General features: G+C 52.1%; 1 protein-coding gene across 3 annotated transcripts in view; it reads left to right on the plus strand.

The window, feature by feature from the left end:
• Positions 1-17,502, plus strand: part of Chst15 (carbohydrate sulfotransferase 15) — a 79,517-nt gene extending 62,015 nt beyond the window's left edge. For all 3 annotated transcript variants that reach the window (XM_090345670.1, XM_090345671.1, XM_090345672.1), the window contains exons 6-8: positions 5,940-6,096; positions 13,200-13,347; positions 14,927-17,502. In XM_090345670.1, coding sequence (XP_090201796.1) covers positions 5,940-6,096; positions 13,200-13,347; positions 14,927-15,117 — 496 coding nt within the window. In that variant the 3' untranslated portion in view covers positions 15,118-17,502. The remainder of the gene's footprint in view (positions 1-5,939; positions 6,097-13,199; positions 13,348-14,926) is intronic.
• The last annotated feature ends 8,841 nt before the right edge of the window (positions 17,503-26,343 follow it).

A 26,343-nucleotide genomic window follows, 5' to 3' on the forward strand; every position in this document is an offset into this window, starting at 1 on the left:
ATAATACTATAAAGGAAATCAACTACGTTTGATTTCAAGACATTTCACCAAACTAGTGTCCTTGGAAATGGAGCCTTCAGCGTCCTCACAGGGAGGTGAGGCTGCGGAAGAGGCAATTCACTATTAGGAGCGAAACTTAAAGTTAAATGAGCCAATCCAAACGGGTCTGTCCCCACTAGCCTATCTGTATGAGCCTGTCCACACAGCCTGTGTCTGTGAGTCTGTCCAGCGTGGGCCTAACCACAGAAGCCTACCCATGTGGGCCTGTCTACGGGGCCTGGGAAGGTGGTAGGAGGCCATGCAGTGTGTTCTGGGAACAGTAGCTGTTTATTGTTGCTGCTGTCATTTCTCTAGCTATCCGGTGTGATGCTCCATCTGCTCCGCTGCCCTTGCTGAGCATAGCAGTGGCGTTTCTTACCTTCTTTGCCAATGTTTGATTACCGCCATTACCTGTGGTTACTGCTGTTGTAAATTGCTCACCAGTCTCCTGTGACTTATCAAATGGTTCTGTGTCAGAACTGACGTTCTTCCAAATCACTGTGTACCTAAAGTGATCGAAACATCAAACTAAAGCCTCCAGACCGTCCTGGGGCGCTGCACCATGAGGACAGGGCGTTGTCCGGTGGGTCAGTGGGCTTCGGAACCTGCTGGACCTGGGTTGTGTGATGCTGAGTGAGTTCCTGAACCTCTTTGAATGTGAGTCTCCTTTCTAATTTCCTAGAGTGATGGTGAGGAAGGAAAGAGAAAATTCATGCTGTGCTCAGTGGGGCCGGGGACATCAGGCCTTCGGCAGCCACTGTCCACACCAGCCAGACACTGAGTGAATTATAGCCAACCAACTGCAGTTTGTGTGAAGCCACTCACTAGTAGCTGTTCTTTGGTATTGTTTTCTCAAAACCAAGCAGGCACAGAGGGCATGTGCTCTACCACTGAGCCACACCCCATCCCCCCCTCCTTCCTCCCCTTCCCTTCCCTTCCCCCCTCTCCCCCCAGCATGTTCAAAGGCATTAGGCGTTCACTGTCTTCCACTCACATCACCTCCAAGCAGAGCTCCCTAAAAGTCACTGGATGAGTTCCCATCAGTGGCTATGGGAACCTGCCCAGGTCATATATGAAGGGGTCTTGGGGCTCCTGGGGGAGACGTGGTTACTTTCAGAGGGTGCTTACTTCCCTACTTCTCTAGGAAGCACACACCAGCCTTCCTGTTGCACCAGGACCTTGCACTGCATAGGGACAGGGCTGTACAGCTCTGGCCCAGTGTGGTTGGGTCTTACCAGCAGCCTTCAAAAATAACCACAGCACAGAAGGCCTGGAATGTACTTGGGCTTATATTTGGAATTGCCATTGGAAACAGTGCTGGCCAAATGTAACACCCGTCTGTTCAGGATGGTTTAGGTCTGGATCAGGGGGAGCTGGGCAGCCCAGAACTCAGGGCATGTCAGGTTCTGTGGCTCCACGCTACTCCAGGGCCCCTCTTCCAGACAGGCTGGGGTCCCTGCTGCTGAAACCACTGTCCTGGTGGTGGGTGGGAGTTCCCTTTTATGAAGCCAGTCTTTCTAGGTGGACCTCGATCTAGTGTCCCAGGAAGCTTAGAGCTGGCTTCTGCCTGTGGATTTGTTCCACCCTTCCGCTCATCTCAGCACCATTTCTGTTAACTTGCCCCTTCGGGCAGCACCAGTGCGACCACGGGTGTGTGATGATGCACAGCTAAACTAATACAGATTTTTCATGTTCATTTCTTTGCTTCAGCATGGTGCAGGTGATTTTGAAGACGGCAGCATAGACCTCGAGGCCTGTCTCTTTACATTGTAGCTTGTTGCATGAGTGTGTTCTGCTCCAGCCCTGCAGGCTCCATTAGGAGTCTATTCATGTATTCATTGTCTTTCTCAGCGTCTTCTCCTGCATGGTTTTAATCCATGCTTTCAGTTGTCCATAATGGTCAGCTGACTTTTTTCCCAGAGAGCAGTGTGGTGCCATTGTGGCGCAGTTTACCAACGCTACCTGACCTCACCTTTGCTCCCTCTCTGGAAGAACCCATAGAACCCCTCTGAAGGAAGGAGTAGCTTCTGCCTTGCTTTGGTCTCCCTCCTTGTTTTCTTGGGGCAGATGTGGCCATGTGGCCGTAAGCCTTCTGCATACTTGGGTCAGTCCGAGGGTCTGACCAGTACAACTCAGCCTTCCTTGGAATTTGAGTTTAGAAGCTGGATCTCTTCCCTAGGGCTATTCTAATAAATTACCGCAAACTTAATGGCTTAAAACAGCAGAAATGTATTTTTCACATTCTCGAGGCCCAAGTCTGTCATCTAAATGTCTGCAAGTTCCTTCTGGTAGCTCTGAGAGAGAATCTTGCATCCTGCCTGACCCCCAGCTTTTAGTGGGTTCCAGCAACCTTTGGCCTTGTGTGGCTTGTAGCTGAGCCATTTCTATCTCTGCCTTGGGTTTCCTTTGGTGGTCTTCTTGTTTGGAAAGGACTCATCTTAAATCTCAAGATCTTCAGTTTAATTGCATATGTTGTTGCTGTTGTTGTTGTATGAGTGTGTCTGTTCTACCCCTGAAGGCTCCATTAGGTTCCATCATATGGGAGTGAGGGGGCTGCTACTAACTACAGAATCTGGGCAGAACATAATTTAAGGTGAATCACGTCCTGTGCACAGGTTTTCTGGAAGCAGAGTATTTATACCCTGGGCTCTAACATGGTCTCTAGCTATGGCGTCAGATCCAAGGAACCTGGAAGCAACCAGGGAACCCTCAAAATCTCTCATCTGCTGTAGAAATAGCTTGGCCTGATGGAGCAGGCTCACAGGAAGTGTGCGTATGAGTTCCTTTCAAGTACCCAGAGCACGTGTAACGCCACAGTCTCCCTTGGGTGGGGGCAGTTGCCTGGGTGGGACATTTGGCCTGTCCCAGTTTTCTCGCCCAAAGATTACTTCTTGATCTCTGAAGAATTGTATGGAATCAACAGACTTTTTCAAGACCTTATTTTGTACTGAAAATGAGAGCAGGCTTAGGTACTCTTGTTTTATTTATGAGCCAAATGTCCACAACAAATGTTATTACCACCAGCAAAAGAAAAAATAAAAATAAAAATCTCAGTGTGGAAGGAAACCTTGGACCAATCACTGTTTTTCTCCCCCCCCGCCCCCCGAGGGAATTTATGTGCTACAAATCTAGTTCCATCAGACAGTCTGGAGAGTTCTGTGGACATCCTTGGTAAGAACTGTTACATGGAGGTTTGGGCCAGGGTTTTAGAGGCATCTATTAATTTTCACAGTTATATTTCCTTGGGCTGAGCCATACTCTTAATAGGACTGATGGGAAATGAATAGCTGGTAAGGAGACCCCAGCAGAGGACTTCATGGGATCCCTCAAAGCACAGCTCAACCGGCAAAAATCAGCAGGACTCTCTTCTGGTGTGCGCATGGATTCTAGGCAACCTGTGGGCACCATCCAAACATCTCAAGATGCCAAAGAGGTGTCCTCTGTGGTCTTTGGCTAGCAGTTCCCAAGGGTGGTCCCCAAGGCAGAGTGCCAGGTGGGAGATGAAGAGGCAGATAAGATCTGTCCCTGTTCCTAAGAAATGGCCTGTGGGGTGATCTGACATTACCAGAGGTGTGGGCAGTGAAAGCCCCACCACAAATCTTGAGTCCCTGGCATCCGCAGGGGGTATGTTTGTGTCTGAGGCAGAAGGCGCCATTGTCAGTGCAGTTGTACAACCCCAGATCCACAGTCCAGGGTAAGAGTGATGGAATTTCCTTCACTGGGGAGAGAGAAGGAAGAAGATGCTGGAGATTTCGGAAGTGCAGGGCTGAGTGGGATGAGAAGCAGATCTCGTCTCCATAGAGACTCAGCAGGAGGTAGGGCTGGGACTGGTGTGTATGAGAAAGGTGTCACACAAAGCTATGGGGCCATAAGGAGATCTGTGCAACGAGTGGGATAGGAGAAATATCTGGAAAAACAAAGCAAAAGTGATTCTTAAAAGCCAAAAAAAAAGAAAGGAAATTCTTACCTTCTCCTTATGCACAAACAGAGGAGACTCACAACCCAGAAGCTCTGTGAATGGAAAAAAAAAAATCCTGACATCTGTAAAATGTTAAAACACATTTCTCTGGGCTTTTACTGGAGGTGTAGGGACTGATGCGATTGGGTTTTGCAATAGGGGAAAGAGATGGGCTCAGCTCCACATTAAAAAAAAAAAATGGGACATTTTGTAGTCAAGGAGCAGGGAGCTGGAAAGCTTTGATGGTGAGGAGGCATTTTGCCTAAATCAGCCTGAATAGGATTCTTGGTGAAGGAAGCCAGGGAACCAAACACCTCCTGGCCCAGGAGGTACCTGATTAGACAAGAAGGTGATCAGATTTGGAGGGCAGAAATTGCATTGTCTCAACTCCAGATTCTCGTGGATTTAGTTTAAGGGTCTAGTTGGTTTTGGTGAGTAGGAATCATGAATGGGCCAGCACATTACACTTGTCACTGGTACATTGAGGTAGATGCTGTAGGTACAATGTTTAAGAAGTACAAATAAGGAATGAGAGGTAGACTTTTTCAGAGTTTTCTCCACATTGTCTTACAGCAGTGGAGACTTCTTATCTTGCTGGCTCAGGTTGACTGGGCTCCTTTTGATTGGCTCCTGAGAATCTTCCTGTGTTACAGAAAAGACACCCCACACCCCCCCCCTTATGTTTTGCACTAGAGATTGAACTCAGAGGTACTACATCACAAGCTAGAGGTTGGCTTTTCCAAGTGAGGTTTGCTTATTAGGGACCTAAGGGAGAGACTTTGTTCTGTATAACCACTCCCTGGTTTTATGCCAGTAGTGAGGCTTGAACCCGGGGCCTTTTGCTCCTGACTGCTCTTTTCTGCTCAAGGCTTATCCTCTACCACTTGAACTACACCCAATTCCAAGACTCCATTCTGGTTTGGTTTTGTCTGCTAGGACTAGAACAGAAGCTCAGTCTAAAGCAATTGCCTCCCACAAGTTTCTTGTAATAGTGAAAATCTTGCTAAAAGGAGATGATGCAAAGACAGACCTGAGCCACTGAAAGTCGAGTTGTATTGAGGAAGGCCATCAGTTCCTGTGGAAGAGTTGGTTACCTCTGTGGGATGGTATCCATGCACATAGCTCTGAGTCTTTGCATGCATAAACAGTACCTGCTGTACACACGTCCACCTGCATATCTGCACCGGTGGGGCTTTGACACAAGGTTAGAAAACAGGTGCCTGTAAGCTTGTGAATCTAGGAAGGCAGAGTTAATCCCCCCACCCCAAATGTTAGGAGCATCTATAGGACAAGCCAGGAATTTCACGTGTCATTGTAAAATGGCAAGAACAACAGATGCTCTGTATTCCCTCCAAGAGGGGAGACATGGATAGAAAGGTACATAAAATTTTCATGGCTTCTCCTCTCTGTGGTATAATTTTTTTAAATCTGGTATTGTGGAAACAGAGCCTCAATGTGAGGTAGCTAGAAAAAAAAATGTGTGTGTATGTCAGTCCTGGGAACTCGGGGCCTGGGTACTGTCCCTGAGGATTTTTGTTTGTTTGTTTTTGTTGTTGCTATTGTTGTTTTACCCAAAGTTAGCGATGTACCACTTGATCCACAGCTTCATTTCTGGCTTTTTGATGGTTAATTGGAAATAAGGTCTCAGGCGATCTCAGCCTCCTTAGGCGTCATTACAATTACAGATATGACCTACTGGTGCTTGACTTAGAAAGAATTTTTAAAAATACAAACAGAAAATGTAGCTGGTGGTAGACAAGTGCAGGGTGGGAGATCAAGAAGGGAAGCAGGAACGGAGCCTCCTGTACATGGAGGAAGAGAAATGGTTGCGTTGTAATGAACAAAACTAGCTAATGTAATTGCACATTGATTCTCATTGTCACCCAAATGGCATGATTTCACATTCTCACATGGTAAAATTATCCATTTATGTTATTCACAGGTTGTACTCAGATTATCTCTATTTTGCAAGTTCGAATAAATCTGCAGATGACTTCCATGAAAAAGTGACGGAGGCTCTGCAGCTGTTTGAAAATTGCATGCTGGATTATTCCCTGCGCGCCTGTGTCTACAACAACACCCTCAACAATGCCATGCCCGTGCGTATTCAGCCAGGGGCCTGTCGCCGAACGGGGCCTCTTTTACTGTTCTACTGCCCAGGGAGCATCCTGGGGCGGAGTGGAGCCCAGGAACAGAGAGGGAAGCATTTGAAAATGCAAATGTCGCTCTGCTGTCTTTGAGGGGTGGCTCATGCAGAGACAAATATTCCAGCCTGCTCCCCCCTCATCACCCCGCCAATGTGCATCATCTGTCTCCTCCTTCAGGGAGAGATCTAGGGTGCGTTTAGGAAGATTACCGTTTAGCAAGGCTCAGAAGCACACCCAGCAATTAGAGATGGTAGACAGGACACCAGCTCTCAGATTTTCCTATGAGCATTTCTGTAGTGTGGATTGTTCTGCAGGTTTTAAAAATTCCCCACCAGTGACTTTGAATGCTTCTCCACAAGCCCCTTCAGTGGGTCTACTGAAACATACTCCCTCCTGACTGCTCTGTGAGCTCTTGTTTCCCTTTAAGGAGCACACCTGTTAATGCCCAGCCTTTCTTAGGCAAAAGCAGTGGTTAGGGTGAATCCAGGACCCCTAGCCTAGGGCAGGCAGCTGGGCTGTGGGGTCCTCTTCAGCAGGTGGCTTTCCACATGAGGTGAGCTCTGCCACCTGCCTCACGTGGAAAGAGTGAAATAGTGCTGTGTAGCCTCAGAGCCCCCAGGACGGTGGGGCTAGCTACCCCAGACCATCAGACCTGAAGGCAGAGTGCATGGGTAGCTGTGACGGTGGTCTCTGTAGTTTGGCAGGGAGGCTGTCAGGAAGCCAGGCAAGCTCAGAGGCAAGCAGTGGTGTAGGTTCACCTCCTGGCTCTAGAGTTTACTGGCCGTCTTAACCTCTGTGAGACACAGTTGCTTCAGACTACTTTGCCAGGCTGTCACAAGAATTGAGATGGATGGTTTGTGCCCTTACTCTTGCATTGGCTCCTTCCTCTGTGTTCCTCAGTGGGGTGGAGCCCTGGGCTACAGCAGGGACAAGATAGACATGGTCCTTGTCCCTTAGTGTAGTCCAGAGGGGAGATTGGTGCAGAGGCTAGGAAGTGGATCTTTGGCACCAACAGAGGCTGCTAAAGACAGAGCACCAGGCAGGCTGTGACAGGGGGAGGGAATGTCTGTACGGGGTGCATTGGCCAGGGAAGGAGAGTGCCACCGTCGGGATATAGAGCAGCCTCAAGAGAGGCTTTAAAAACACCTGCCCAGGCTCTGCAGGGGAGCTCAGCAGCAGGGAGCATGAGCAGGGGTTCGGGTATGGAGAAAATTGCCCAGAACCTAGTGAGCCTCAGAAGTCGTCCACACAGAGGCGTGTGTGTGTGTGTGTGTGTGTGTGATATAACATGTAACATATAAATACATATAATATTAGTTATACTATGATTTGAACTTGGGGCCTTCAGCTTGCTAGGCACATTTTTACCATGTGAGCTACCCTCCTGTGGTGCAGAAGAGCAAAGGAGAATTTTCTTTCTTCCTCTTCAGATTCCCTGGGGTGATGTGGCTGCAGACAGATCAGATAGGAAAAAGGTGTACGGATTTAGTGCCGGAAAGGAGGAGAAATCACAGTCCAGGGGTAATCTCAAATAAGATCACCCACCAGCCTGGTGTGACCCAGAAACTCACACACCCTTGTCTCGGGGAGGTGAGGGGACGGGAGGGGGTATCAGGAACAGTGCATGATTTTTAGAGGAACCCCATTTGTTTGGAGAACATTCAGTAGTCTAGGACAAAGTAACTTCAGTTGCTTCTCTATGGGGCTGACACAGAGGAGAATGGTGTGTGACCTGATCTGTTGAGGTGCAGAGCAATCCCAGCCTGCCTTCTTTTCTGTGCCTGATGGTGTCGAGAAGCCTGAGGGAGGCCATTCTTCTGGGGGTCTGGCTGAAGGGACTGTGCAGAAAGCCTCTCAGTGTGCTAGGAGGGGCCCGTCCACAGACAGCAGCCCAGGGAGGCACTAAGATCTCTCTGCAGTCAAGGTACTAGTCTTTGGGGTATTGTTTTCTGAGCCCCAACAATAGTGTAGGTACTAAACATGCCTTTTCTCACTCAGTGCCAGGTTCGTGGCTTAGACTCCTGTAATAAAAGATTAATAAAAGGGGCTGGGAGTTTGACTAGTGGTAGAGGGCTTGCCTAGCATGCATGAAGACCCGGGTTCGAGTCCTTGCTCTGCATATATAGAAGAAAAAAAAAAAGCCAGAAGTGGTGCAGAGGCTCAAGTGGTAGAGCTCGTCTAGCTTTGAGAAAGTCTGAAGACACTGCTCAGGCCCTGAGCCCAAGCCCAGGACTGGCAAAAATAAAATAAAATTAACCAGAGGAAAGCATGGCACTTATTTAATAGGCATCCTGTATGACTCGGAAGTCTTCCTGTGCTCCCCGATGTTGAGGTTTGATGGTGAGTGGTCACCCTCAGCCAGGCCTGTGTGCTCAGCCCTGGGTCTTCAGGGGTCAGTATGTCCACTTCATTTGTGTGCGGGAGGGCACTCTCACCTGCTTCCGTGCAAGGTCGGGCAGGACTCCTGGCCCACTTTGGGGAAGCAGGATGGGAAGGTGAGAGGAAGCTCCTCTCCCCACCGCAGATGGTACAAGGTGCCATCTCCAGGGACCATGTTACCTGAGCCCCACCTCAGCTGCCATGGTTCTAGATCTTGGGAAGATGCTTGGGGCTGGGGGTAACTGAGAGTTAGGGTGGCCTAAGAAGGAGGTATTAGCCGCAGTGTGTTGTGAGGGCCATGGCTATAAGAGGGCCATGGTAGAGGCTTGGAGGGCAGTGGAAATGTGTAGAAATAGGCCTTTCGGCCTAGTTCCCTCTGGGATGGTGACGCTTCCTCAGCGCTGTGGTGTTTAGTAGTTGCCACCTTACACCACCTGGTGGCAGGACCTGGCGCCCGAGGGAGAAGGCCAGTGGGCTGTGAGCGGGGAGTGGGTGATCTGGGCCAGGGCTTACTCACGTGGGGCCTTCTCAAACTGACTGTGCGGGACTGCACACTCGCCTGGTGGGCTGGGTAAGACAGGGAAGAAGGGCGGCAGGACAAGGGCCGTGCTCTGCTCCCAGGTAAGCCTTGGGGTGAGGCACCCAGCTCTCACAGCTCCCTGAGGGGAGGGAACCTAGCTGTAAGCCCTGCTACCACCCAGGTGTCAGGGGAGTCAGCTCAGGGCCGTCCTGAGCTGGGTGGGTGTGATGGGCCAGGAGAGGCGGGTACCTCATGCCACCCAGGGAGGGCCACACTGCCTCCCCTGACACCTTCTCCTGTGATAGGCATTGCCCAGGGCCAAGCAAGCTGCATGCATTTTGCCAGTCTCTAGTTTTCTGAAAGGCTGAATTTCCGTGGTCACTTCCTCTACCCCAGAGGAGAGGGTGTGACCTTCCCCTCACTTCCCGGCTACCCTCAGCCCTGAACAAGAGAACACTGCTGAGACTGGAAGTGGTGCTCTCCACTTTGTTGTATACTGGAAACATCCTCATCAAAGGTTTAAAGTTCCACTGGTGAGATGGCAGGAAGGATCTGATCCTCATTGTCACTTCTATGCCCTGTCTTAAGCCACCCCCTTCCCCAAGTCCTTCCCTATTTTCCTGATGGAGATAGTGACAAATGGAACGAGAGACCAGTTCAGGCTGCTTCCCAAGTAGGGTGGCTTTGAAACTCCCTACTTGCCTCTGCAGCCAGGTGGAGGCTTCCCTTGCAGTTCAGTGCCTGTGGTCCAAGGGAGCACGTGAGGCCAGCCGTGGCTGCAGCAGGTTGATGGCTAATCCCTCTCCAACCCCTTCCTGGAGGAGGAATGGGAACCTTCCTCTAGGAGGTGACTCCATAGTTCTGCAAAGAAAATGCCCCTCCATCTATCAGTCCCAGCCCAGTTTCAGCATGAGGAGGGGCAGCGCCTTAGGACAGAGGGGACTCTGCATGTCCTCTCCAGTGTGTACTGCCGGGATGTGGCTCTTGAATGATTCAGGAGGCCTAACTCTTCCTTCCTTTCCCTCCCTGACACTCAGATGGCTACAGACTCCACATGGGAGCTTACAGGCAGGGTTCTAAGGAACTGGTCATAAATGCAAATGCAAACTCTTCTCCCCTCCAATGTCCCGGCCAGGTGTTTGGCAGTTATGTGTAGATGGGAGGGTGCAGGCAGGGACCACAATCTGTCCAACAGGCCTTCCCGTGAGTGCTGTGTGTCAGATTTGGGTTCTCCCTGGCCCTGCGGCCTGTCCACCATCCATCCCCTGGCTTCCTGAACACATCTCCCCTGCTTGTGGAAGGACTTCTCACCCCTCCAGCTTTTCTAAGTATGCATTACAGGTGTTTTTGTAGCTCTGTGGCCACCACTAGATGGCAAGTTCATGCCAACAGGGCCATGCCTATGAAATAGCAACTTGTCTCTATGGCCTAGTAAGGCACCTTTCTTACAGCAGGAGCTCCAACTCATTTCTAGATGAACAAGTGAGGGAGCGAATAGAGACCAGTAAGGAGGCTGGGTGGAGAGTCTCAGCTGATTGGAGGGCAGAAATACAAGCTTCCTGTCCAGGTCTGGCTCCTGTGAGGAGCTCCCTGGACCTTTCCCCACCAAGAGGCTCCCTAGGTCTCCTCGATGGGCTCCCCCAAGATGGGAAAAGCCCCTGTGCTTGAGGACTTGGCCTCCTAGCCTGACTGTGAGAATATGGAACGCCGATCCTGGCACAGCCTCTCTGGGCCTGTCTATCAGGGTTGTAACATGGCTTGCGTTCAAATATATTGGGCCCTAGGTGTCCTCTCCACTTTGGTTATTTTGCTTCTCACCCCACACTGGGCAGAGGTGAGGGAGAAGGGAGCCTGAGGGAGCAGCCTGGGTTTTTTGTTGCACTGGGGTTGATTGCTGCACCCAGCCCACCTTCCTTGAGGTGAGCAGAGCTCCCCCTGGCTGTCAGGAGGCGGAGATGCACGGGAGTAGGCCGAGAGGGAGCTCTTCCCCTGGGATGGGGCAGAGCACCCAGAAAACCTCTCCTCCCACCTGGGTGAGGAGGAGTGTGTGGTACACAACTGGGCCAGAAGACCTGGTCCACAGGGCACTCACGGAGCTCTACCAAGGTGGTGCAGAGATAGCTTCAGCCGCTCTAAACCTCCAGCGTCCAGCCACCAACAATCAGCTCCTCTCCTCTGGAGAATTGTCAGGTCACAAACTCAGGCTTGCTGAAAGAAGTACAGCTCGGGAGACCAGACTTCTTTTTATTTGTACGGTTTGATTTTTAAAAAAATAGGTATTTAAATCATTTGTCTTTATATTTCCTTTCCTAATTAAAAACTGTTAAATTTTACCATACAGGTGATATACAGGGGTTGCAGTTAGTTACATAAGTGAGGAGATGAGTACATTTCTTCTTGGACAGCGTGACCCCTTCCCTTGCTCTCTCCCAGTCCAGCTTCCCTGAGGAAGGGGGGGGGGGTGGAGGACCGAGAAGCCTGCTGGGCCACGTCTTAACCACAGGACATTCTCTGTGCTGGAGGTCAGACATCCATTTGTTTCTGAGACTGGCAGGCACTCATTTTCTCTCTGGCTTCCTCCCAGCTTCTTTTATGATTGGTGTATAGGGTCGCAACAAAATGTGGCTGGAGGCAGGTAATGAATTCTGGAGACAACTTTATTTGTTTCCTCTAAGTGTTTTTCTTCCTCTTTACCCTCTCATATGTCGTTAGGAAAATAATGAAATGGCAATGGGAATCTTGAGAGCTGAAGCTAATTAGCATCTGCCCATCTCTTGTCTAATGTTTTATTATCACACTGTGGAATCACGTTCAGCAGTCCCACCCACAACCACACTGCTGTGTGTGCCATGATTAATGGCCAGGCAGTGGTCTCTGCTCTCAGAGAGCTCGAGGTCAGGCTGCACAGGGAGGACGTTGGATGGGAGAGTGTCTGCCTTAAGAAACGGGACTCCAAGGAGGAGCGCTAAGGATGCTGGGAGGTGCCCTTCATGGGAGGCATGGAAGCTCAGCCTCAGGGTCCGGCCATGCCAGCTCCCTGCTTTCGAAGCAGTGGTGGGCTGAGGAGCGGGACTACAGAGATGGGCGTTGGGCAGCCCAGTTAGGAGCTGTGTGAGTCCAGAGTTGAGGTGAGAGTGGACAAGGGTGCAATGAGACCCGCTGCCACTGCTCCGGCCCTGACACTGATGGGAGCTGTGGAGGAGCGTTCCCAAACCACCCTTGAGTTGCACGGAGCTCTAGAAGGGCTTGCCCAGAAGGTGGCCGGATCTGTGGTTAGGATTTACGACAAGAAAGGGTGAGGTTGGGTGTCACTCAGGGAACATATACAAGGTGCCCCGCCCCCAAGTCATGCTAACACCTCCCAGCCATGATGGACGGGTCACTACCCCAAAGCTCTGTGTCATGTGGTTACATGCTGCCTCCTGGCCAGCCTAGAGTCTTCAAGACTCCCCTTAGGTCAGAGCTGACACCTGCCTTTGTGTCTAGGGTCTCGATTGTAAGCGACCGTGTTAGCCTGCCGGGTCCCCAAACTCCAGTGAGTCCAGGCCTCACAGTCCAGGAGCCAAGGTCAAAGGCTGCCCCTATCCTCAGTCAGGGCAGTTCTTCCCTGCCTGGTTTACTTTTCGGCACCAGGAAGGGGCAGGAGGTTGCCGGCCCAGAGCTCAGTAGGTGGGAAGGTGGAAGGACTTGTACTGATCGGCTTCCTTCGAGGCTGGTTATATTCACGTGTGTGCACACTCTCACCGAGCGGTCATAGCCCTGTCCCTAGAGTGCCTGGGATATCTTTGAGGCGTCTGAGCCCCATTTTTCTCAGCCTGCTGGACATGGTAGCACCAGGAGCAGGGCACGTGCCATGTGGAGAATGTGGATACCCTCAGTCATTGCAGCTTTCACCCCTGTGCTTTACCTCAACAGGTGTGGATCTGTGCCAGAGGCATGAGGCTGCCTCGGGGCCACTGTGAGGATTAAAGGCAACCCTGGATGCAGGACTTTTTTGCACATGTAGCATGAAGCATCTCAGGAAAATGCAGCAATGCATAGTATTAAAATGCAACATCGGATGGTAGATCTGTGCTAGGAGCCTCCGTCATTGGTTTGAGGTGACGGTGCTTGGGAGGAGTGTTTCCTGTGGTGCCAGCCTCCCTCTCTGTCCTAGGTGAGGCTCCAGGTCGGGCTGTATGCTGTGTACCTTCTCGACTGGCTCTCTGTCTTCAGGAAGGAGCAGTTCCTCATTCTGCGCCTGGAAGACCATGCATCCAATGTCAAGTCCACCATGCACAGGGTCTTCCGGTTCCTGAACCTGGGTATGTATTGTGTTTCTGACTGAGAGGCACAGAGTGAAGCCTGGACTGCTGGCCCCTACTGAGCCCTCTGGGTCAAGTATGGGTGGGACGAGGAGGGTAGGGACAGGCTGCGGAGAGGCCAGTCCTGTATCTGTGTCTGGATCAGCAGAGGCACAGGGGTCATGGTCTGGGATGTGGTGAGGGGCTCCCCGGGCGGGGGAGGAGGTGACATCCTATCTGGAAGTTAGTTGTCTACTGGAGGGCGAAGAGGAGGCCGCCTCAGGTCCATTCCTCCAGTGGCTGGGAGAGGACCCCAGGGAAGGGGAGGCCGGCTCTGCTACAGTAGGGGTCCCAGCTCTTCAGGATGGTGGAAAGAGACGATAGTGTGAGCCCGGCAGAGGTATGTGGTGGGGAGGAAGGAGCTGCCTCTTACTATCTGACACTGCTGGGATCCCTTAGAGTCAGAGCCCTGGGGTGGTGGAGGGAGGGAAAGTCCCGGGGGGTGCTAAGGCTGTGCCAGACACTACCTGGCAGAGGTGCAGCCATAGAGTAGGGAGTTGCCCCAGTGCATGGGTCACCCAGGGCCAGTGGGAGGGCCGCAGCAGGGTCAGAGCAAGCCATCTTCCTTCTGAGGATTTTCCTGGGACTTCCGTTAGCTGAAGTTATGTTGAAATGTGTCTGCCCCCTATTAGAACTCAGGATCCTTAAGCCATTTGGTTTTCTTTTTTCCTTCTCTTTTTGTTTCTTGCTTTTCCTTTGAGATCCGGTCATTGGTTGGAGGCAGTTTCTCACCGTTGAGTAGGCTTCCAACCAGTTTTCTTTCATTTGATCACCTGTCACTCTTACATCAATAAGCTTGTCTTTTGTCCTTAAGAGGATCAGTAAGGCCACTTCTCTATCTTGCATAGCCCTAGGACACAGAGACATGCTAAGGACTTCATTCCCAAGAGCTGGGTCTGGAGGCCTGAGCAGTCAGCTGTGGTCTAAATCAGCTAGCAGCTGGTGGTCTGCAAGCCAGGTCTGGGATGAGGGCCTCAGTGGCAGCCTCTGCCACCTCTCCTCACCAGTGTGCTTGCCGTGGGTGGAGGTACGGCCAGCAGGGTTCTAGACACTCTCTCCCCAATGGCCACTTTACAAGAAGACATGAAACAGGATAAAACAGGGCCAGGTACAGGGACCTTCGACTCCATCAGGAGGCAGCCCAGGTCTATGACTGTGGCAGAATTCCAGTGGCTGCTTAGGTGAAAACTAAACCCCAAGACTCTGGCTGGCCGGCTATACTTCCCCAGTTTGCAGAACAGGCTGACGGGCTGCCAGACAACCCCTCTGGGGTAGCTGGGCACAGGTGAGGCCTACGGTGGACGTGAGCTCACTCTAGCATACCAGCAGTAGACGCTGGGCCTTGGAATTGCTTTGCAACTTTATAATGATATTTCCATCTTCCTCCAAATAGAACTAGCCAAAGAATTTGAATTCCCTAACACATTCTTCTTAAAGGAAAACACGTGTCTCAGCATGCAGTGTAGCTGGGGGGCTGGGAGGAGGGGGTAGGCCTCCTGCCGTGCCTCCAGCATCTGAGATTCTTTTTCTTTAATTCAAGGGCCTCTAAGTGAGAAGCAAGAAGCTTTGATGACCAAGAGCCCAGCCTCCAATGCACGGCGCCCCGAGGATCGCAACCTGGGACCCATGTGGCCAGTCACACAGAAGATTCTGCGGGACTTCTACGGGCCTTTCAATACCAGGCTGGCACAGGTCCTGGCTGATGAAGCGTTTGCCTGGAAGACACCGTGAACACGGAGTCCTGCTGCAGTTGCTGGACTCCATTTTTGCCATGACTTTAACAGTCTCTCGTGATAGGAAGCCATTCAATCACAGTGCGGAGGGGACCCCAGGTTTCTCCCCAGGCACCTGTTTGTTAGAACCATTCCACAAATCTCCCCTGTGACGCTCAAAGCTCAGCCCTTGACCCCTCACCAAGCTCCTCCACCAGAGGCCGAAGCGAAGAACGCTTCAGCAGGAATTCACTTCTCCCAGAGCACCGAGAACTCAGGGATGGGAGGCTGGCACCAGGCCAGACACAGAGAGGAGGCCTCCAGAGGCCACAGCCCCGCCCTGCCCACTTAGACCCTCCTGAGGGATTTGGTGACTCTGGAGTCCCACTAAGCTAGCTTGAGGCCTTCTCCAGGCTCGCCTCAGCTTACACTTCAGATACAGTTTGGAAACATGCTGTCTTCATATTTGAGAATGGAGCCTCTTTCTTTTTAAAAATCTTATTCCCAAGTCAACCCTTCAGTAACATCAGAAATAAGCCCTGTTCACTACCCTGTTCCAAAGAAGAAGAAAAAAATTATTTGGCAACACAGAAAATTCTCCAATCTCTTCCCCTTTGTTCTTTTTATTTATATTTAACCAGAAAAGGAATACCTATAGGACAGACTACTTCCTGTATTACTAGCCCCAGCTTTCCATTCTGCCTCTTTTTACTTTTCTTTTTTTTTTTTTTTTTTTTGTTGCAGTACTGTGGCTTAAACTTAGGGCCAATCTGCTGTCCTTTAGCTTTTTTTGCTCAAGGTTGGCATTCTACCACTTGAGCCCACAGGTCCCCTTGCAGCCTTTTGATAGTTAACTGGAGTTGAGTCTCATGGACTTTCCTGCCCAAGCTGGCTTCCTAAGGTCTCAGCCTCCTGAATAGCTAGGATTGCAGATGTGAGCCACCTCTTTAGATGCTTTCTTAAAAAGTTCAGTTTGTATCTGGAAGGGTAGTTTTGTGGCTTCTTTTTGTTTTGTTGGTTTGTTTTTGCTGTCAAAGCCAGGACAGAACCACCTCAAGGGACTGAACACTTCATGGGAAATCTGAGAGCTTGAGGCCCTTATGTGTACAGCGTCATCTGAGAGCTGAAGGATGCTTCAAGTTTTGATTCAGGCTGTCCACCCACATCCTCCCTTGTGCATGGTCAAAGTTCTTCCTCACCAAGAATGTGTAAGATCCTCAGGTCCTGATTCCAAAGCTTGGTGCACTAGCTCCACTTTAGGCCACATGTGATGTGTTGGGACTGGGGCCATGTTCTTAGTGGAACTTTCCAGGCCTGGTGGCAGCTTGGTTTGTGGGTGGATGGGTTGAAAGCCTTGTCATTTCTTGGAAAGTCCCAGGGAAGATGGGAGACAATGTCCATTGGGTATTCAGGGACAGCTGGGAGCGGAAGAGTTTAGCACTGGAGTGTTGTCAATGGATGCTTCCTGTGAACGCACTCACACCCTCCAGTCATGGTCCCGTCCACGCAGCTGTCACTTGTATTGGTCAGACAGTCCCAGCTTGGGTGGTGGGAGGACCAGCGGGCTACACCGAGCACTGAAGATGCACGGAGAGCCCTTGGCACTGGGGCTGCTCTGCTCCCAAGGGAGCTGTGTGTCCCCAGTGCCCTTGTACAGAGACAGTCTCCCCCCACCCCCACCCCCTTTCACAGCCAGCACTCAGCAGCCGCCAGGGAAGGAATCTGGCCGGAAGACAAAGGCGCCAAGGGCGATGTCCCTTCAGTGTGTGTGTGTATTTATTTGGAATACAGAGTGTGTGTGCATGCATGTAGTGGGGCCGCATTTTCTGAGTGGGTTCCCTTCTGTTTTGGTGGCTGACGAAGCTCCCCCTCTTTTCTGGACACTGTGCATTTATAGATTAATTTCCCTTTCAGTTAATGCCTCCTTTGCAGTATCTATTTTCCTATTCCACACTAATAATGGTTACAAAGGATTTTCTTTACACACTCCTATGCATGTGAGAAACATGTAATTCTGCTTCTTACAGAAGTATTATTGGGGATATTATTTCCAATATTATTTGGTTCATTACTGATCTCTTTATCTCCGCGGGCCCACCCTTTTGTGCCACCCTCTGCCCCCAAGTCACTGTGTGTTGCCTTGCCTCTTTCTCAAGGCTGTCTCTGGTGACAGCACAGTAATGTTTCAGGCAGTGACTGTCGCCTGTCGCCCCACACCGAAGTGAAAAGGAGCATTTCTCACGACCCGGTGTTGCACTCGCCCTGTGTCTCCACGGCCCCTGACTGTATTGAATTCCCTCTGCCTGTGACGTCTGTGACCTGCATCACCATTATGCCGTGTTCTCATGAATATTTAACACAATTAAAGATGGGCCCACATGGCTGTGCCCACCCAACACTCGCACGCCCATCTGTTCTTTCTACCCCGTCCAACATGCGTGAGAAGGTCACAGGAAAGCGTCACTTATTCAATACTGGTCCTGAGCAAAAAAGCTAAGGGACAATACCCAGGTCCTGAGCTCAGAGGAGCCCAGTCAGAGTTGAGTGGTCCTGGGAAGCCCTGTGGGGAGCCACTGCAGTGAGCTGGCAGGCTCCACTGGGCACCTCCACATACCCTTATCTGTTGGGCTTTGCAATAGCTTTGAAGTAAGCACAGGCCTCACCCCTGGGTCCTGAAGAGTATCAGTTTGGACCCCGGTGTCTCTGGGGCATGTCATTATCAGTGGACCTCAGCTCAGGCCACCATCACAAAGTAGGACACGCTGGGTGGTTTTGACAGCAGGTGTTTTTTCTCAATTCTGAGGCTGGAAGTTCAAATCAGAGGCCAGTGGCTGGTTTCTCTTGGGTTGTCTGCTGCCACTGTCCCCTCAAAAGGACATGGGTCAAGACTGGACGAGGGTCTGCCCTGAGAACCCATTCTAACTTAACTATCTTTTTAAAGATCCCATCTCCTATACAGCTGGGTTTGGAAGTAGTGGGGCTACAATGTGGACACATGGATTGGGGGAAGGGAATACAAGTCTGACCCCTCATACTTGACTCTCATACTTGGACCCTGAATCCTGGCCTGCCCGGGATCGAGCTGGATTGGCACCCCAGCTCTGGGAAGCTCTCCCAGAGAACCTGTCTTCCCTAGCATTGTCCCCGTCATGTTGTTTGGGGGTCACTGGTGCTGAGACTGGAAAGGGGGAGAACTCCAGCCTTTTATCACAAGCCAGCCAAGTTAGCTTGCTCAGGAAGAATGAGCCTGCCTGGAGGAGGCCTTAGTCTAGGACAAGCCAGCCCTCTTGGACATCTGGTGTCACCACGCCTTCCTGAAACACTTCCATAACCCCCTGCCATGTGCCACCAGCTCCCCATGCCGACCTACAGTTCCATGAGGTCTAAAGTGGTGAGCTTCCACCAGCCCTGAGGCACAGGGGAGGGGTGTGGTGGCTTGTGTGCAGAGGCCATAGTCTCTCTGTTGCTTCAGAAATCTCTCCCTCAGGCAGCCTTCTGTGGGTGGGGCAAACCTTGTGGAGACTTGCAAGAAAACATCACTTTGATGAGTGGGATTTTCCAAGAGCTATGGAAATCCTGGCTCTCATTGAGGGCACCAGAAAGCATGCAGGGTGGGGCAGGGTGGGGTGGGGCTGGGCAGGGGCACATAGCAGAGAGAAGTAACACCAGGAGCTGGTCAGGTTCCCTGCTGCTGCTTCAACAAATCACCCTGACCCAAGTGGCTTAAAATAACACATTTCTCATCTTACACTTCTGGAGCTCAGAGCTCTAGGATCTTCCTCCCTGGGCTCAACAGCCTGTGAACAGGGCTGTGTCTGTTTTTCTAGGGCTGGAGGAAATTCCCCTGACCTTTTCTAGTGTCTAAAGTTCTCAAAGTCCCTTGGCCCGTGGTTCCTTCCTTCATTCTGGCTTAGCATCTTCAGTCTCTGTGCTTTGCACAGAGACTGATTGCACTGGACTCACTGGGTAGTCTTGGGGGTCATCTCCCTACCTCAAGATCAAAACTGCATAGTCTTTTGCCATGGGACATATCCCTGGTTTCTGGGGCTATCCTATGGACATGGTTCAGCCATCACTGGAGGGCAGTGCACTGGCATGGCCTGGAGAGCAGGAGATGGAGTGGGTTCCCAGAGGCTGGTTCCGTGTAATGCACCAGCAGGGCTGGGAGGCAGCGGCTAGCTCACAGAGGACTGAAGTAGTGACCTGTCCTGTAATGGAAAGAGAAGGACAAGCGCTCTCCTTTCCACCCTGAGCTGAGACCCCTGTGTCACCAAGACAGGAGTTTCTCAGCTCCACAAGTGGTAACTTGTTGAGTGTTTACAGTTTTGTTTGTTTTTTAATTTTTGTAAAGCTACTTCGTCAGTCCCACTGGAGACCCATTAGAGCCACATGGGTAGTTTCCAGTCTCTGAAGTGGGGCTGTTGGTGAGTTCATCATGCTTCAAGCACAGCTCATGAAAGTTGTAAAAACAGAATGTTTTCCCACCCCAAGAGATCTCTGGGGCTGTCACCTCCCCACCCTGACCTTTGCAAGGCTGACCTCCAACCTCGCTGGCATCCGTCTGCTGCAGAGTCCCAGGCTGGCCTGGCCTCATGACCTCTGTCCCATCCCAGCAGCCTGGGTCCCAGCCCTAGCCTTCCCGGAACGGCCAGTCCCGAGGCTCCCCTGTCTTCTGTGCAGTAACACATGTCACTGGCAGACGGATGGAGAGCTAGGGGCTGTCCTGGGGTCCTTGGGCTTCCAGTTGCTGCCCTTTGAGAGCCTGCATAGTTACCGAGTGAGGACAGGGCGGACATGAAGAACAAGCAGGTAACCCCACCCAGGAAGGATGCTGTGCTAGGGAGGAAAAGTGTGTTTCCGTCACCAGCCACCTGTGAGTGGCCATTCCTCCTGTGCAGGGCACATGGGGTCCGATCAGGCCTGCCCCTGCGTTTATGGTTGGGTGGTTGGCAAAGCTGGGCTCCTCAGTGAGTGCAGAGGCCTCTGGAGCCCGGTGAGGAGCTTCATGGGGTGGGGGGTACCCCTAACTGCTCTGAAAGATCCAATGAGTCAGGCTCTGGTCAGATCTAGAGAGGCTGGAACATGGGGGCTCTGGCTTGCCCCAGGCAGCAATGAGAAGATCCACTGGAGCAAAGGCTGGGCCAGGGGATAGAGGGAGAGCGGGGTTATCTCCCCCAGCTTGAGTGGTGCGCCACCAAAAAGAGTCCCACCTGAACCCCACAAGACAGCCCTGGGGGTAGGACTGGGAGGTGGAGCCCGGGTCAGAACCCTGTGGGGCTGATTTCCCCGCTGGTGCCCAGCAGAGGGCCTGGGATGGCCCACTCCTGACTTTAGGGAAACCATTGGTCCTCTTGGCACATACAGGCCAAGGTCATAAGCAGGTGTCGCATGAACAAACATAACCTGAATGTCAGAGTCCCTATACCTGCCCAGGGTCACAGAATGTCCACTTTCTTCTTTTAGACCTTTTAACATCAAGCTTTTAGTTTCCGTGCCCATCCCCAGTATTCCAGTGGCATTTTGAGTGTGAGACTTCTAACGCTTCCACCAGCCCCCTTTCCAATGTCTTAGGGCAGGGCAGAGGTTTCTGGGGTCCTCTGAGCTGGGCCAGGGCTTTAGTGGACCTGCTCAGCCAGGGGTCTGGGTGGTGATGGAGCTTCTGGGGAAATCAAAGGGTAAGTACAAGACTTGAGCTAGCCCCAGGCCTGATTGGTGGAGACTTAGCCTACAGGTCTCTCTCTTCCCTCCCTACTTCCCTCCCTCCTTCCCTCCTTGCCTCCCCCCTTCCTCCCCTCCCTCCCTCCTTGCCTACCTCCCTTCCTTCTTTCATCCCTCCCTCCCCCCTCCCTCCCTGCCTCCCTCCCTCTGTCTCCCTCCTCTGTCTCCTGTTCTGCTTCCATCCCTGCCTGTCTTCCTCCCTCCCTCTCTTCCTGCCCAGGAAAGCCAGCCAGTGGTCCAAGCTTCAGGTCCCCTGAGGCCTGAGTCCCAGCAGAGTGGCCAGCCCTGCCCTCTGGCGTCAGCCCTGCTTGACCACCTCAAAGGCTCTGAAGTGCACACCCTGGCTAGAAATTGTGTGTTTCATTTTCTCTGTAAATATTTTCTGGTCAGGGGTGGCCGGGATGGGGTGGGGGAGGCTCATTTGCTGACACTCTCAGGGCTTTTTCACCGAGGCCTAGCGTTGGAGGGAGAGCTCACTGCGTCTGCCTGTGTGACGCTGGGGCTCAGGGCCAAGGACAGATATGATCAGAAACGGATGCAAAGCTGCGCGTAACTACGACAAGCAGAAGGGAGGTGCTGGGAACAGTGACCGGCCTCTCCCACCGCTGCTCTCTGTCACATCCCGCTGTGCTTCAGGGACTAAGCCTGAGGGCCTGGGCTGGAACTAGTGACCTGGCTTTCCCCAGGCCAGGGACCCATCCCAGTGTACTTGAGGTCCTGCTGGAGCCCACATGGGAGAAGTCACCCAAAGTCCCTGGGCATCTACTCTGAGCCCCCTAGGGCCTGTGGCCCCTCACCCGCACAGAAGGCTGCCTTAGCCTTCCTGCTCTGGCTTGCACCGGCCCAGGATGTTCTGTAAAGGGCTGCATGGTAAATGCGTCCCTGTGTAGGCTGATCAAGAGACTCTAGGTCTTAGCCAGTCCTCATCCTCCATCACACATCCTGCTGGTGGCTCTCAGTGGTGAGGGCAGCCTCATGTGGGGGCAAGAGCTCGGCCCCATCCGTCTCCCACGAGGCCAGCTCCCGGTCCACCCATCTCAGCCACTCAGGAAGCAGGTGGGGGCCAAATGCCTGAGCTCAGCCAAGCCATGAGCCCTCATCCCGCCTCACCTTCCATCTTGACTTTACATCTCCTGTGCTGGGACCCTCTGCTTCCTCCTGGTCTGACCCACCTGACCACACCAGTTTAACTCACCAGGACTACTGCTGACCCCACCTTCAGCCCTGTCCCAGGCTCGTCCACACTGCCCTACAGTGAAGACTCAGAGTGCCAAAGTAATGACCAAGACAAAGACTTGGAACTGGTGCCCCCCCCCCCAAGGTGGGGGCGGGGGCAAGGAGAGAAGGCTTCACGCTATCCGGAAGGGGGCTGGGTTAGGTTAGTGCTTTTGCAGGGTCTGTAAAGAGAGTCAGGCAAGCTGGATAGAAGGGAAAGTCTTACCTAGCCACATAGACGTTTCTGAAACATTGTGTTTTCACTCGAGCTATTGAAAGTAGACTTATTTGTCTGCCTTTTGATAAGGTGCCAGGATCTTTTCTCAGCAGGGGTCTGTAGCCAGAGTGCTAGGGTTTTCTTCTTCCCAGAAACCACAGTGAAAGAAATCAGCACTGATTTCCTGTTCCGGTTTCCCTAGAGGCGGGGGGGGGGGGGGGGGGGGGGGGGAAGCGTGGGAACCTCAGGGCACTTGCGAAACAACCGGAAGGCAGAGTCCTTAGATACGTCTGCTGGTTTTCCCTCCTCTCCCTCTAAAACATCCCCTTTGTCTTTCAGAGACAGCTCTGAAGGTGCTTTCCTTTCCCAGTGGCTTTTATTTCATCAGTACTCTGCTAGGGGTGGCCCAGTAAGCCCCGGGGTCTTGTGATCCATTAGGAAAATAGCAGGCAGTGTCATCTATCTTTCGTGTTCTCATTCTTTCATGATTGCACAAGTAAAAGATTTGATCAGCCCCCTCTGCCCTCTGAAGATGAAGATGATGTTCAAATAGTTGTGCCAGGGGGTTCAGTGTAAGATGGCATCTGTAAGTAGACTGCATCTGATTGGCCTCCCCCTCCCACCACTCCCTCGTGGCTGTAATTATTTCTCACATATAAATATCAAGAGAGGTATTGCTTATAAACAAGTGCTCCTTGAGATCTTAGGAATGCTTAAGAATGTGAAGGCATCTTGGGACTCAGCAGTTTGAAAATTGCTGATTTATATGTTGAATTAAGCTGTGTGTTTATGATGCCAAGAGCAGGGGGTATAAAAGAAGCTGGAGAATGAACATAACTGGCCTGGAGATATAAAATGGAGAAGAGGGCATTTTAGAGTATGGCCAAGCACCAGGAAAGCTGTGCATCGGCCAGGGTGCTGGGGATGGGGGAATATCTGCCCCAGGAAGGCCCGATGGGAGCATGTCTGACACCCTGCGGGCCCTGGGCCTGTCAAAGCCACCTACGATTCTCATCTAGACCTTGGCGTGTGGTATGCGTACTCTGGATATGCTATTTTTGTCAAGGTCAGAGGATGGAGACTCTGAATAATGTGCACTTGCTTGCCAGCCACCAGTGAGGACAAAGCAGGAGCTGGGTCAGGCCTGGATTCCTAACATCAACTTTTCAACTCTCAGTCCATAGAAGAAAGTTTCTGCAAAGACAAGTAGGGGCTGCTTTGGGGCCGACTGGGGACCCCAGGCACGGTGAGTGCCGGTGGGTCTGTCCTTTGGAGATATGGCAGAGCTGACTGGGACAGCCAATGTATGCCCGATAGAAACCCGTGTCCACCCAGGCGGCAGGAAGCTGAGCCCTGTGCTGCTGGCCCTGAGGAGGGGTCCGCTGACTCTGGGGGGATGCCTTCCAGAGCCCAGGAAGTGGGTGCTGTGCAGGGAAAGCCAGCTCTGTGGCTAGTCTGGGGCTCTGTGGCCAGCAGGTCCAGCTGCCGTGGGTTCAGGTGACCGTGGAGGAATGGAGGTGAGGCCTACCAGCCCTGGCCACGAGCGATGCAGGGGCAGCTGGACTGTGCGATGGTGGCCGTGGAAACTGCTTGCTTACTCCCACCCCCACATGAGATAATCCTGGAACTGCCGCATGGTACACTTTCATCAAAATGGAATTCGGGGAATTTCTTAAGCAGGCGGCTGCGTGGTTTTGGCAGGCAGGCTGTCTGTCCACACTCACCTGCTTTCCACCTCTGTGTTCCCCCCATGGTTTCTCCACAGTATCAGCTCACTGCAGCCCAAGGCCAACTGAAAGAGCTGCTGCTTCTTCCTTGAGGGCCCCACCTTCCTGGATTGTCCTGTCTCCGCTCCTAGATGCCCAGAGAAAGAGAACTTAATTCACTCGGGATCAAGAAAAAGAGCCAGCCAGCCTTAACTAAGTGACTTCACGGCTTTCAGTCTGTGTCCCCAGCTTTGGAGCCAGGAGGGAGTCTGGGGGTCTTTTAGATCTGCACTGTTTGCGCCTTTTGGAAGCTGGCCCTGCAACACTTGAATTCCTGGGGTGTTTTGCAGAGGAAGGGTGTGGAAGACAGGATGGGGCCCCATCTGGTGGACTTCTCATGCCTCTGGCATGAGAACAACCAAGGCAGACAGCCTCTGGATACCAGGAGGTCCTGAAAGAAGCCCTGCTCTTCCCTCTGGTGGCCAGTGTGGGAACTGCACCCAGGAAGCCCTTCTCACTTGTCCCAGCAGCCCATCTGACACCCCTGCATGGGCCCAGGGCCGCCTCAGCCAGAGGATTCCGAAAGTCTACAGATGAGTCATGGCAAGAAGTGAGGCCCCTGGCAGAGTGGCCCTGCGCACCTATGGGTTTCCAGTTTTCCCCAGCTGCCCTCTCACAAAGGGTGGCCTTGTTCCTGTTGGAAAAAGAGAGAGAGGCTTGAAAATGACCCAAATTATAGACTGCTTTGGATTGATAATGATGTAAGAAATGATTTGTTCTAGGCACAGTGGCTCACACCTGTCATGCTCGCTACTCAGGAGGCTGAGATCTGAGGATCGTGGCTCAAAGCCAGCCAGAGCAGGAACGTCTGCAAGACTCTTACCTCCGCTTAACCAGCACAAAGCTACAAATAGAGAGAAGCACAAAAGCCCTGAGTTCAAGTTCCAGGACTGGCACAGTGCCCCCAGGGAAAAGGTGGTAGGGAGAGGGTCCAGTGGATTGCTGGACTGACCCCCGGCCCAGAGTGTCCATCTTGGGACCAGCTGAAGATGGGCTGAGCTGAACCATCCTGACCTAGCTTCTTGGGAACTGGGGTATTCTGGGCACTTTCTCCCATTTCCTTCTCACTCTGCTCTTCTATCCTTGAGCTTTCTCCCCACTCTCTCCCCAGGTCTCTCCCACTCTCCCTGAGCCAGCCACACCTCCCTCTCCATGGCCACAGAAAGCCGTTTCTGGAAGGCCCTGTTTACGATCCGGTTTCACTTCCGAGCTCTCACCCAGCTCCTCAGGCTGGTTCTTCCCTATCATGGCGGATCAGACCTGATAACCTCTCCTGAGCCCTCTGCAGCCTTCTGGAGCCTGGGCCACCTGTGTCTGGCGGTAGCACAGAGGGCCTGGAGGTCCAGTTCTCCTCTTGATAGCATCCGCTCACTTTCCTTCATGCCGTCTGTCACCTGAACGACTTCCTGGGGGTTTTATTGAGGCCTGGGGTTGTCAGGAGTGGGCTGCCAGCATCCTGGCATCCTGTGTCAGAAGGGCTCTGGGAGGCAGTCCATCTCAGTGTAGCCAAGGATTCACCCTCCCAGAATGAATTTTTGCGGGTAGTTTTTATTTGGGATTTCCCTCTTCCATGGAAAGTAAAGACAGACTTTCTCTGACTGGGGTTGGAGTGGGATGGGGTGGGAATTTTAGCTTCTCTTAGGAGACTTCCCTCGTACCTTTTCAAGCCTTGTTCCAGCTACTTCTCCAGATACTTTGGCTTTCCTGGTCATTCTTGTAAGAAGGGGCAGTTTTAGCCAGGTGCTGGTGCCTCACTTCTATAATCCTAGCTACAAAGAAGGTAAAGATCTTGGTTCAAAGCTAGCCCAGGCTACCCAGCCAGAATACTTATCCCTCATTAACCAGCAAAACGCTGCAAGTGAAAGCATGGCCTAAGTGGCAGAGCACCAGCTGTGAGTGAAAAAAAGCTGGGTAAGAGTGAGAGAACTCTGGTACCCACGCAAAGAAAAGGTGAGCAGTCTTCCAGATTCCCTGCTTTCTCCAGCCCTCAGGACACAGGTACACCGAGTGTCCCCAGACTTCCGTGGCGCTGGCTCATGAATCATCCTGTAGCGGTACTGTCCTTTCTACTTGACTTCTACCCTTAGCGACTCCCTCCCTGACTCCCTCCCTGGACTCTCTCCTTGGACTCCCTCCCTTCCTCCCTCCCTCCCTTCTTTCCTTCCTCCCTCTGTCTGTGGAATTACAAAGAGGACGTCTATTTGGGGGCAGAGCTGACCAGCAGGGCAGACAAGGAGATTTTTCTGGTCAACTTTTCATGATTAGTTCAGTGTAGTCTGAGGACCTGCCTCTCTGAAAGATCTCAAGCCCTTGGAATTTGAGGTGTATT

This window comes from Megascapheus bottae, chromosome 15 (genome assembly GCF_031878675.1).
Source record: "Megascapheus bottae isolate mThoBot1 chromosome 15, mThoBot2.hap1, whole genome shotgun sequence".
NCBI lineage: Eukaryota > Metazoa > Chordata > Mammalia > Rodentia > Geomyidae > Megascapheus > Megascapheus bottae.